The 12661-nt window shown below is 39.0% G+C and overlaps 2 protein-coding genes and 1 long non-coding RNA gene across 5 annotated transcripts in view; 1 reads left to right on the forward strand and 2 right to left on the reverse strand.

The window, feature by feature from the left end:
* Positions 1-297: 297 nt before the first annotated feature.
* On the reverse strand, positions 298-3598 carry c1ql3a (complement component 1, q subcomponent-like 3a). Its single transcript, XM_056249249.1, has 2 exons — positions 2387-3598; positions 298-868 (listed from the first exon to the last, which is right to left on the reverse strand). Exons 1-2 carry the CDS (start codon positions 2978-2980, stop codon positions 689-691), a joined length of 774 nt encoding a protein of 257 aa, XP_056105224.1. The 5' UTR covers positions 2981-3598; the 3' UTR covers positions 298-688.
* Positions 3599-7758: 4160 nt separating this feature from the next.
* Positions 7759-10319, forward strand: LOC130084087 (uncharacterized). Its single transcript, XR_008806893.1, has 2 exons — positions 7759-8034; positions 10057-10319. It is a non-coding gene; the product is annotated as an uncharacterized LOC130084087 (long non-coding RNA).
* Positions 10320-10459: 140 nt separating this feature from the next.
* The window catches only part of rsu1 (Ras suppressor protein 1), a 37045-nt gene continuing 34843 nt past the window's right edge, over positions 10460-12661 (reverse strand). For all 3 annotated transcript variants that reach the window (XM_056249250.1, XM_056249252.1, XM_056249251.1), the window contains exon 9: positions 10460-10940. In XM_056249250.1, coding sequence (XP_056105225.1) covers positions 10838-10940 — 103 coding nt within the window. In that variant the 3' untranslated portion in view covers positions 10460-10837. The remainder of the gene's footprint in view (positions 10941-12661) is intronic.

A 12661-nucleotide genomic window follows, 5' to 3' on the forward strand; every position in this document is an offset into this window, starting at 1 on the left:
ATTTCACCGCAAGCCATTACCACCAAGGTATATTGTTTTGTTGTATGTCCCTAATTCATAATTAGCACTCACAAACAGTCAGGGAACAAATATCTGCAGTCTTTTAGCAGATATATATTATGCAAGAGGAACACAAGAGGATCAGTTTTGGTCAGGTTACACTGGATATCTAATGGAATATGATATCATTTGGGTTAATGCTTCATGATTCAAAGTCATTTAGGCATCTGACTAGTCATGTATTACCGAGATGGAACTGGAATAACAGATATCGTAGTTCACATTATTGCACATATAGCTGATTATGTCAGGTTACATATTATAAAACATCTCACAGGCTTCTTTGATGGCCACAGACATAGAAAGACACACAGTAACCTCCTTCTCCTCGGAAGCTCCTTCTCCTCCGTACATCTTTCCTCTGTGATGAAGTGCTTCTTTCTCCGGGCTTTTTCTTTTTTTTTCTTTCTTTTTTACTTTTTGGTTCTTGATTTTTGGATTGCAGGGCAAAGAGTTCTGCCTTCAAACCCACATCTACAGACTAATGATGAGGGGTGTTTGAGCAGGTCTGTCTGCTTGCCCCCGGGCCAAAAGGAAAAATATGCTAAAAAAAAAGAAGAAGAAGAAGAAGAAGAGGAGGAGTAGCAGAGGGGGACAGGATAGACCGTCTGGAGTAGGTGCGCATGTCCTAATCGGCGTATATAATAAACCCAGAGAAGGTGCTGTACTTGTTGTTGTTTCCCCCATGGGCTTTTCCCCCGTCTAGTTTGATGTAGACTTCGTCTCCGGGCTCCAGGTGAAGAACGGCGCTGTTGCTGGCGTAGTCGTAGTTTTGATCTGCGTCCTGGGCGATGGCACTGGCACGGACCTGCGGGAGGAACATTTAGTGCAACGTTTCAGCTGTCAGATGCCAAAAAAATTGCATAATATGATATACAGGCTTTCCATGCATATACTGTATATTAGGTCTCAAGTCTTTATAGACCTGAGGAGACCCAGCAAAATGATTGGGTAAGGTCTGAGTGTTTAGTAAAGAAATATATTACAATTATTATCACATCATGGTGACAATTGTATAAATAAGTTCATATTAAATGTGTAACACATAGGCCTATATATATATATGTGTGTGTGTGTAAATATTATCATATTGGCCACACCCACAAACCTTTGGTATCAATGAAAAGTGCCTAATTGTTTCTTTAAGATACACCAGGATACACTTTAAAACAGTGGCTGGCATGTAACTTTTACATTACATATTTGCATATTATGTGATTGTATTGCATATTATTACATATTTACTATATGTGCAATATATATATAATTTGGTCTGAGACCAAGCATGCCATTCTTTTAAGTATGTGAAAATATGACAATTATTTATTGGGTTTCAACAAACATACTGGGATATATTGTATGTTGTTATGTGAGCAAAAAATTGCATGCTGCATGTAAAATTGCTTTGACTCACTCAAGCTGTTGCATCTATTAACACATTTTATTTAAGTTTTTAACTTAGGTGTGAATACATTCGAATCATTAATTTTCACCTTGTGAAACTCAAGTTTGATACTATTTTAATGAAATAAAGATGTTGATTAATTTCATTATATGCATTTTTTCTCTTCTTGATTAAATTAGTAAAAATGTGGTGGGGGAAAAACAAGCAGAATATCTGGAAGAAAGATCCTGCTCATTGTTTTAAAATAAATTTCTCCAATCAGAAAACCATAATGTGAGATGAAAACTTCAGCAGTTGATTAAGTTGTAGTGAAATTGTTTAATATGATAATAACAACGATAATACGACTACTATTAAAAATGTATTATTTGTATTATTTGTTTTAGTATTCAATCTTGACATAATAATAATAATAATTAATAAATATACAAACAATAGTCATTAATAACTTTAAGTAATAATTAATTACTGTTCATGGTTTGATGGTTGATACTTTATGTAGGCTATCTTTAAACAGCCCATTTGGAAAATGATTTTATCCATACGTTATCTACATATAATCATGAGAATACCGATTTTTTTTTTTTTCAAAATACACATATTTTACACGCAGAAGGTCTACGATATTTGTAAAGCTAAAAGAACCCTCATTTGGAACTGAACAGAAAATTTTCAAGTGTGATTTTCTGAGGATGGAAACAAACTTTTACGTTAATAGATGAATCAATAAAAGAAAGAAAGAAAGAAAGAAAGAAAGAAAGAAAGAAAGAAAGAAAGAAAGAAAGAAAGAAAGAAAGAAAGAAAGAAAGAAAGAAAGAAAGAAAGAAAGAAAGAAAGAGATGTCTTTGACTCATAGCGCGTGTGTTTGTTTGTGTGTTTGTTTGTGTGTGTGTGTGTGTGTGTGTGTGCGCGCGCGCTCACCTGGTTGTTCTTACACAGATCAGCCCACATGCTGGTTCCGTCTCCTCCTCGCATGAGCACATGGTAGGTAAAGAAGTATATTCCCGGTATGGAGCAGGTGAATTTTCCCGTGGTGGGGTCGTAATGATTCCCGAGATTCGTGACCACGTCGTCAAACTTCAGCAGCTCGTAGCCCTCGTGCTGCTTTTTTAGCCCTGCGTAAAAGGCGATTTTGGGCACGGTGCTGTAGGTGGCCGCGCTGATGGCACCGGTGGCCATATTTGGTCCCGGTTGCCCGGGTAATCCAGGTCGTCCCGGTTGTCCCACCTCTCCAGGAGGTCCAGGGTGTCCGGGTGGTCCGGGTTCACCGGGAGGCCCCCTCGGCCCCGCTTTCCCCGGGCGTCCCGGTTCACCTTTCGGACCTTGTATAAAAGTTGGTAAAGACTGCATAAGGTTGCTGTCCCGGACTGTTTCTGCTGAGACCGTGCTGGTCGGGGATTTGGTACCATAAGGATCGCAAACCATCCTGCAGGTGCCGAGCATCTCGTAGTGCGCGGCGGATGTCCCGGCAGAGCTCACCAAAACCGGGATCAGTATCACCAGCACCAGGACCATGACCACACCAAGCACCCCAGCCGCGATCAGCCGCTTCCTGCCGACGAGTCTCGTCAGCACCGGCCGATCCTCCTGTCTGCTTTTGGGCGAAATTTTGAAGGTTGGCGAGGCACCACTACAGATGAGAAAAAAAAGTCCGATTGGTTTTGTTAATGAACTTTTGGCGTGGGCCCCAACACCCTCTCTCTTTTTTCTCTCTCTTCTTGTCCTCTTCTCTCACTTAACTTCTTTTCTGCTGATGTTGGCTCACTCACAGCCCTGCTTCAGCATCAGCATGTCTCCAGAAGCGCATCGGCGTCAGCGTCTCTCCACATGTGGAGGCGCAAAGAAAAACTCCACTGATGCACGAGAAAAGCTGCCTGAGATCCTGGAACACACCCCGGTATCCTTTCCTCGCTTTTAAAGTCTTTCCTCAGTGCACAAAAGACAGGATGAGCTGGATAAAGGTGGATGTCATGAGAATGTGGAGAACTGAGACGCTCTGCGTGAGTGTGAGCGCAGCGCAGGACACGAGAGAAAAGAGGGAGGGAGAGATACAGCACTGGGTTATAATACCAAAACGCTAAATCACAGACATCTAAATCAAACACCTACACAGGACAGACAGACTGACAGAAAAATTAAACAATAAGTCTAGACTGTTAAACATAACTGAAATATAGCGGGACATGTTGTCACACTCTACTTCAAATCTGCTTAGATAATTAATGTTCAGATAACATAATAGTTCAAGTTTCTGTTGATTAAACCGATCTCCTTTGTATTAACTCAATTTTTTTATTTAAATAATTCAATTATTAATTATTTTAAGTTAAACCAACAATTAATTAAGATAAATAACTTTTTTCTTAAATATGATATACTTTCTAAAGTTTAAAAAAGCTGTTAATTCTATTACAAACTACTTAATGGATTTTCAGCAATATCAAGCCAGCATTTTTTATATATATATTTAAATAAGTACAATATTATAATCATAATAACAGTATAAAAATGTAACATAAAAATATTTAAAAATGTTTGGGTAATAGAAATTGTAATCAAAGAAGAGTATAATTCAAATATATAATAATTTAAATTATTATCTGTAAATATATATAAATTATATATATATATAAATTGGCAGTGTGTGTGTGTATATATAACATATATATATAGACACAGTGACAGTAGGCTATATATGTATATGCACACAAACACACACAAATTATGTTACAAAATGTTATGTTTTATGTCAAAAGATGAAAATTTGGATGGAAAGTTTGGATAGATAACCACCCTGGAGAAAACAAGCATCAACGCTTTGGGAATTTGACGTTTACATCCCTTGAAATGTGTTTCTTTAACTTTTCGATGCGCAACCCAAACTTCTGCACTCGTACAGTCCCCTTTTCAGTCAAGCTTATGTTCTAGGTCACTGCACAGTGAAAAATGAAGCTATTGGAAATGTTTATTCACGTATCCCTGAGAATGAGCTTTGAAGGTAACGGCGCAAACCACAAACCGACACGTATGCCAATAGTATAGACCTGCCAGTGATGCACTGCCACTACCGGATGCAAGAACAAATCATTCATTTAATTCCAATCTGGGAATCGACCACCTTGCAGTCGCATGACTGTGTGCTACTGAACGCTTGAGGTGCATCTCTTGAATTCAACAGGTTAGTAGCCTCTGTTTCGCAAGGATTACTGGTTAGACGGACTGGTTGCCTCTACAGCAGTGGCATTGGCACTGGATCTGCTGTATTGTTCCGAGTTTTGACTTCAACGCACCCAATTATCTTCGGACAACACAATGGACCACTATCCATACTGCTTACCCTGGGCGCTTGATGAAAGTCTAGGTTCAACAGCGCCTCCGACGACGCCGGCATGGGACCTGCTCTCCAGAGGAGTTTCCCTCGCCCCATAAATCAAGTGGCAAAAATCAATGACCTCGGTTAGCGAGGGCCGTAATGCCCTTCAGCGTATGAGCTGCATAGAGAGTACGCCTCGAGAAATCATTTTAAACAGGGTGATAAAACAAACTAAACAAACAAAAAAACTAATCAAGCCGAACAAAATTGCTACAAGTCTGTAACTCAAGCAAGGGAAAAAGACGTTCAAGGATTTCTCTGAAAGGTCAGTGAGTAATTGTCGGCCGTGCCGCGTGCGGGGTGATCCATCGCCATTCGGACTCATTTTTAAACTTCAACGTCCCACTTCCTATCGACACTGGCAGAAGGATGGGACAAGCTCGGGTCGGGATCTAAAGAACCGTTTCTCCGCGGACCAAGAGATTGATCGCCTGAAGACTTCGAGGCCGTAATGAATGTCCAACAGTTTGTGGAAAACTTTTCGAAACCACACCTCTCTCCAAGACTCATCAGTTTGAAATGCAAAGAAAACTTTCGGAAGTGGATGAAGAATTCAGAGGGGCGCGAGACAGTCGAAGAGGTACGGCAAGCGGTGTGGACTTTGCCATTGACAGATGTTCCTGCTGAGCGCAAGAGGAAAGTGTATTGGGCGAAGGTGCGCTGGACAGATGTGCCTGCTGAGAGCGTTCGAGAGAACAGAGAGTGTGAACGAGGAGGACAGGGCGACGCACAGACGCCGTCTGGATGGGGTAATAATAATGTGAGCAGAAAATTAGCAAAGAGAGACAGGAAATCCCACGCGGCTATCATGGACCTTCTACAAAGCCTATCAACATCATCTGACTCGCAGCACTGAAAGGTCAGCTCCTTTACCCCTGATCTCCTGTCATGGAGGTCCGGACCAAGACAGGGCCTCCAATGGGAAAATCAATTTTTAGATGTGATGATCCTCTTTAGCCATTTCAGATCACACCCTGCAAATCAAGCATTCTGCCCCAGAACTTTCTTTCAGAAGATTCTAACTTTAACTTGTTTTTCAAGCACTTATGATTGTTGCAAATTCCCAAAATAGCAAATGCATGGTTCTGATTTATAGAGGCAACAAAAATGAGATCTAGAATACCTGGAGGAAGCTGTTTCATCTCAGTGGTTGGTGCAAGACTTTCCTGGAACGGGCGTCAAAGAAGAAAGATGCTTTTAGGGTTCAGATAGTGAAGTTACAACATCTACCAGTAGGAGATTAAATGGCCATGCTAACAAGCACTTATGCACAATCTAAAGGTGTGGTCACGTTTACCTTTGTTTGGCGAATTTTCATCTTCGAAATCCAGTCATTTCAATAGATATCTATGTAATCCCATATTTAGCGCGAGGGCGAAAGATTTCCCCAAGCAGATTTCACAACGGGTTCAAATTGGTTTCTTGAATTTGCTGCATTGACCAATAGAAAGTTGGTTAGTTTGTGACTGTGAAAAAAAGAAAGTGACTGTGTGAGCTGTGCGTCATTCATTGCTACACTATTGACAATCGAGTGCATTAGTGCCTTTTCTGCGGCGCTGGTTCCGGAAGTATTTTTTTCCATTCATTTCTCCCACAGGGATTTCCAAAAAAAAAAAAAAAAAGTCATGGTTAAAGCATTTTTAGCCATGAACCAGGCCAACCAGCTACGAGGAGAATCACAACATTACAAAGCTTGATTTGAAGCAAAAAATCGGATAAGAAGATAAAGGTACAAGACTGTGGACTTAACGGCTTTAGTGAAAGAACTACAATCCCATGAAGCATTGCGAACAGTTCAATCGAATTAAAAAGATGGAGGAATATAGAACTACTCATTTAAAAATGTTGATTATAAATATATACGTATATTACGTTTATTTAAGTTATTTGAGAGTGTAGGGAAACAGACTCAATTACGTCAAATGCTTCATGAGAGTGGGCGGAGCTAACAAGATCTTTTGTTTTGCCTGATTCGACTCTCTGATTGGTGTAATTTTCTGTACAGCATCATGGGTAATGTAGTTTCACCACAAAGTCAGCTGTTAAACGATTATTTAAAAAAAATACATATATATAATACATACTGACGGCTTCAAAAGAAGCAAATACCATCCATTAACAACCCCGTAGCTCACAGTAGGGCTGACTTTAATTGGTTATAATTTATTATTAAAAATCATTTTCCCTGAGTTTTTTACTTCCAAAACCCAACTGTTGCACTCTATAGACAATGGACCTTTTTTGACCAATGGGCTTTTTCCCACACCTTTACACTGATTATACTTAATAAGGTGACAACTAATGTTGGAGAGCAACTAAAAGTGACAATTGTCCGGTAGTGTGACTTTAGTTCAGCTGTTTTCAAACTAGTGAAGGTTTTTCAATGATGAGCTACTTTTAGTGTGGTGAGACAAAATTAAAATGACAAAACAGTCAATTATATAATCAGTTAAATTTTTTAAACAAACATTGTCCCCCTAAGTAGTTTTAGTTAGCATCTTGAAAGTAGCTCATTTTTTTTTTAAATAATTGAAATTATGAGAGGCATAGTAAGATACAGTTTCAACATAATGGATAAATACGTAAATCAGCGCACAAAAGTAAAACCCAATTGACGATTTGCATGTAAAAAAAAAGAAGTGTATTCTTGTGTCTGTTTATTCAGTTGCACAATTTTCTGTGTATGTTGTAAATCTATTCTTATGTAAATCGTCAGATTAAATTCAAAACAAACAATTTACACAATTTCTTCAAAGTTACATGAATGAGAAGTCTTTATAGTACAACTTAGTTTAACATGACGTGGTCATACCAGTATACAGTTGAAAAGTTAGGGGTTTCAAAGAAATTAACACTTTTATTCAGTAAGGATGCAATAATTTAAAAGTGACAGAAAAGACTTTTGTAATATAATTTTCAACATTGATAAGAAATGTTTCTTGAACAACAAATCTAATCAGCATATTAGAATGATTTCTGAAGGATCATGTGACACTGAAGAATGAAGACCGGAGAATGAAAAACCGAATCGTCCAACAAAATGGTGACTTTATTTCAATGTCAAAAAATCAGTACATAGCACACTGATCAGTGTGCACATGATAAAAGATATGAAAATATTACAACTTTAAACGTGATTGCAATGAAACAGCTTGTGACCTTTTTTTAAAATAAACAATAACACATCCATAAAAAAGTAAAACTTAAAGGAGAACTCCGGCGCAAAATGAACCTTTGGTCTAATTACACATTGTTACCTAGTCAACCGTTATCTGAGATTTGTTTTCATGATTATCGAATGTAAATAGTTTTATCTCTAAAAACAGTTTAGCCTATAAAGCTAGTATAACGCTAGTATATTTGGCATAGTGTAATGACAAATAAAAATCGCTTGTTAATACCACTAACAAGGCTCAAAATAGCCCCACACTAACACGGTAGCATAATGAGGGTCCCTACCTTCAAACCGAAGCATTGAGAACTTTGTCAGTGTCCAGACAGTTTAATAAGAAGATATTTTAAACATACAGTCAACTTCGCGTATACAGAAATACACCCTGCAAATCAAGCATTCTGCCCCAGAACTTTCTTTCAGAAGATTCTAACTTTAACTTGTTTTTCAAGCACTTATGATTGTTGCAAATTCCCAAAATAGCAAATGCATGGTTCTGATTTATAGAGGCAACAAAAATGAGATCTAGAATACCTGGAGGAAGCTGTTTCATCTCAGTGGTTGGTGCAAGACTTTCCTGGAACGGGCGTCAAAGAAGAAAGATGCTTTTAGGGTTCAGATAGTGAAGTTACAACATCTACCAGTAGGAGATTAAATGGCCATGCTAACAAGCACTTATGCACAATCTAAAGGTGTGGTCACGTTTACCTTTGTTTGGCGAATTTTCATCTTCGAAATCCAGTCATTTCAATAGATATCTATGTAATCCCATATTTAGCGCGAGGGCGAAAGATTTCCCCAAGCAGATTTCACAACGGGTTCAAATTGGTTTCTTGAATTTGCTGCATTGACCAATAGAAAGTTGGTTAGTTTGTGACTGTGAAAAAAAGAAAGTGACTGTGTGAGCTGTGCGTCATTCATTGCTACACTATTGACAATCGAGTGCATTAGTGCCTTTTCTGCGGCGCTGGTTCCGGAAGTATTTTTTTCCATTCATTTCTCCCACAGGGATTTCCAAAAAAAAAAAAAAAAAGTCATGGTTAAAGCATTTTTAGCCATGAACCAGGCCAACCAGCTACGAGGAGAATCACAACATTACAAAGCTTGATTTGAAGCAAAAAATCGGATAAGAAGATAAAGGTACAAGACTGTGGACTTAACGGCTTTAGTGAAAGAACTACAATCCCATGAAGCATTGCGAACAGTTCAATCGAATTAAAAAGATGGAGGAATATAGAACTACTCATTTAAAAATGTTGATTATAAATATATACGTATATTACGTTTATTTAAGTTATTTGAGAGTGTAGGGAAACAGACTCAATTACGTCAAATGCTTCATGAGAGTGGGCGGAGCTAACAAGATCTTTTGTTTTGCCTGATTCGACTCTCTGATTGGTGTAATTTTCTGTACAGCATCATGGGTAATGTAGTTTCACCACAAAGTCAGCTGTTAAACGATTATTTAAAAAAAATACATATATATAATACATACTGACGGCTTCAAAAGAAGCAAATACCATCCATTAACAACCCCGTAGCTCACAGTAGGGCTGACTTTAATTGGTTATAATTTATTATTAAAAATCATTTTCCCTGAGTTTTTTACTTCCAAAACCCAACTGTTGCACTCTATAGACAATGGACCTTTTTTGACCAATCGGCGTTCGTAGATCGACTGGTAAAGACTGTATTTCAAAGATGGCTCCTGTCTGTATACACGAAGTTGACTGTATGTTTAAAATATCTTCTTATTAAACTGTCTGGACACTGACAAAGTTCTCAATGCTTCGGTTTGAAGGTAGGGACCCTCATTATGCTACCGTGTTAGTGTGGGTCTATTTTGAGCCTTGTTAGTGGTATTAACAAGCGATTTTTATTTGTCATTACACTATGCCCAATATACTAGCATTATACTAGCTTTATAGGCTAAACTGTTTTTAGAGATAAAACTATTTACATTCGATAATCATGAAAACAAATCTCAGATAACGGTTGACTAGGTAACAATGTGTAATTAGACCAAAGGTTCATTTTGCGCCGGAGTTCTCCTTTAAGTTCAGCCAAGCTTTGCAGAATTACATGATGTTAGTGTACGCAATCTGTAGTGAAAGATGACAGCAGAAATGACAATTATTGTTGAATGATTAACCCCAAACTGGTTCTTTACAAACGCTACTGTACATAGTTCTGTAAAAAGTTGCACTCTCATGTTAACTTGAATACATAGTAAGAAACAATGGCCAACCGCTTCAAAGAACATCATCTGTGGTTTGTTACGATATCTTGTTGACCCTCTCAAATGGCCACCGGGGTGTTTGTGTCTGGTATCTGCTGTGTACCATCTGAAACTACCATTTGCAGCCATTCATATCTGTCATTAAGAGGCAGAGAAAGCAGTCGGCGGTGTCCCGCCGGAGACCTGACACAATCCTGCTCAGACTCCACTAAGACCCCCAAACTCCTGCTAAATCCCTCTTCGGTTACAAAACACTCGTCACCACCTCCCAAAATTCCCTGCTCCCCTCATCTGAATGGATGACTAGGACAACACTCCCGCCGCCTCTCAAGAGACGCAACAGACACGCGTTCAGAAATCGGATTAGCACCCAGCGCAGGTCTGAATTGACAGAAGTGGCACTTTGAAGGCAAAAAGTGGCATTGGACAAGAAGGACACTTCTTAAACATGGAAGAAATGATTGGCCATTTGGAGATTACATGATTAACGTAATACTGAAGCAATAAAAAACATACTTTATGAATAAATATCAAACGAAGAAGGCACATGCAGTGAGGTTCATCTCGGATGTTCGGATCAGCCCTTCTTCACTTGTTCTTGGCCGCCAGCGGCTTGCGGCTGATCTTCTTTGATTTGTCGGCATTCTTTTTGGGCGCCTCGGGGTTGGCCTGCATGTGTCGCCCGTAAAGACTGCAAAACACAAACAGACATTGTGTGATCACACCTGTTTCGCTCGTAGGTTCTGCAAAAGGCTTGAATACAGAGTAGCGAGGAAGAGGAGTTATATTTTTAGTGTTAACCAGCGGAAAGAGGATTAATTGAGTCCAACACACTGACGGGTCCCCCACTGGGACACTGAACTCTCTGTGCTGTCCAACACCCCTCGGCTACAGCTGTGTATGGCACAGAGAGACAATTATCCGCAACCACCCTACACACAGAGCAGAGAGAGAGAGAGAGAGAGAGAGAGAGAGGGGAGGACATGTAGGGAGAGCAATTTCCAGTCCAGTGGTCCCTCTCTATTTCAGAAGCCCTCAAAGGCTGGGTTCAGTGATACAAGGGAGAAGACAAAGAGAAAGAGAGAGTAAAAAAACAGACTTGAAGTGAATGAGAGCGACAATGTTTTTTTTGTTTTTTTTTTACAGAGGCAGGATTCATTGGCTCTGTACCAAAACCTGCTGAGCTGCTTTGCTCTACACTGCCAACATAGGCAACATCCTGAGGGAAACCGATTTGGAACGCTTTACCGAAGTCTCTCATGTCAATTTATGTAGCCGTCATCTTGGTGACGCCACCAGGCAGCTACATTTTAGGAAAACTAGTAAAGCTTATAGACTTGAATGGAGAAAGAGCAACAAAACAACAATAGCATCATAAATTTTGCTTCTTTTTCTTAAATCTCTCTCACACACACACACAATTTATCAGGCTAAAAAAAACAACAACATTGATCTTGAATAGATCTTAAAGTCGGCATGAACAGGAAATTGCGACCGACTTTTCTTCCCTGTTGTCGTCCCTGTATGACTTTCTTTCTTTTGTAAAACACATAGATATATATAAAATAATTATTACAGTCGAGATTATGAAAATAGTTATGTCAGTTATGACTTTTGTCTTGAAAACAATAATTAAGCCAAACAGTAAGTGTCAATTTTGACTTGTCTTTAAAACAATTATGAAGTCACACGTGAAAAATGTATACTTTTTATGTCAGAATTCCGACTTTTTATCACGTAATCATGCCTTAGTATCTCCCTTATTTTGCGGAAATTGTCTTCCATATTATAGGGTCCTGCGTTCTTCAAAATGTTCTGCATTCTGCAGAAATAAACAAGTCAGACAGGATTGAACTAATGTGACATCATTTCCAACAAAATCAGGCCAAAACAAAGTTCGTTTGGGGATTTTGAAACAGCTTGCCAAAGCGAACTTTCCAGAAAAGTTAGCTCCGGATGCTAAACACCTTCGTACCACCATCAGACGTCCGAGACTGAAAACATGAACACGCTGGAGAGTTGCTTTACAGTAGAAAATGAAGTTATACTTCAGATGAAACGAGACACTGACACTGTTTTTCATGTTTATTACGGTAAAGCTGCTTGATTTTAAGCTATCTATTGAAAGTGATATAAATAAAGTCTGTACAGCAGTTCCACTGCTTCCATTACCTCATTAATACTTCTCCCTGATTGGATGTTGACATAGTGGCTGGTGATTGCAGGGCTGGCGGCTCTACACCAAGCATATCTGGACCATGACTATGACATTCCCAAATGTAATTAAGAATACTATTTGAGTTTGAATTCTAATTGCAGTGCAGTGAAATGTCAAGCGGCAGCTCAGATTCATGACTAAAGTTCATATCAAATATTTACGAAGGACCACACACGGCCCGAGCGGAGAGAGAG

The sequence above is a fragment of the Rhinichthys klamathensis genome, unplaced genomic scaffold (assembly GCF_029890125.1).
Source record: "Rhinichthys klamathensis goyatoka isolate OS25496 unplaced genomic scaffold, OSU_Roscu_1.1 h1tg000059l_1, whole genome shotgun sequence".
NCBI classification, from domain to species: domain Eukaryota; kingdom Metazoa; phylum Chordata; class Actinopteri; order Cypriniformes; family Leuciscidae; genus Rhinichthys; species Rhinichthys klamathensis.

Excerpts from the sequence above, each read along its gene's own strand:
- c1ql3a (XM_056249249.1), bottom strand. The coding sequence starts at position 2,980 with ATGGTCCTGGTGCTGGTGATACTGATCCCGGTTTTGGTGAGCTCTGCC. Across the intron at positions 869-2,386 it reads ATCTGTGTAAGAACAACCAG|GTCCGTGCCAGTGCCATCGC; the intron begins GTGAGCGCGCGC and ends TTCCTCCCGCAG.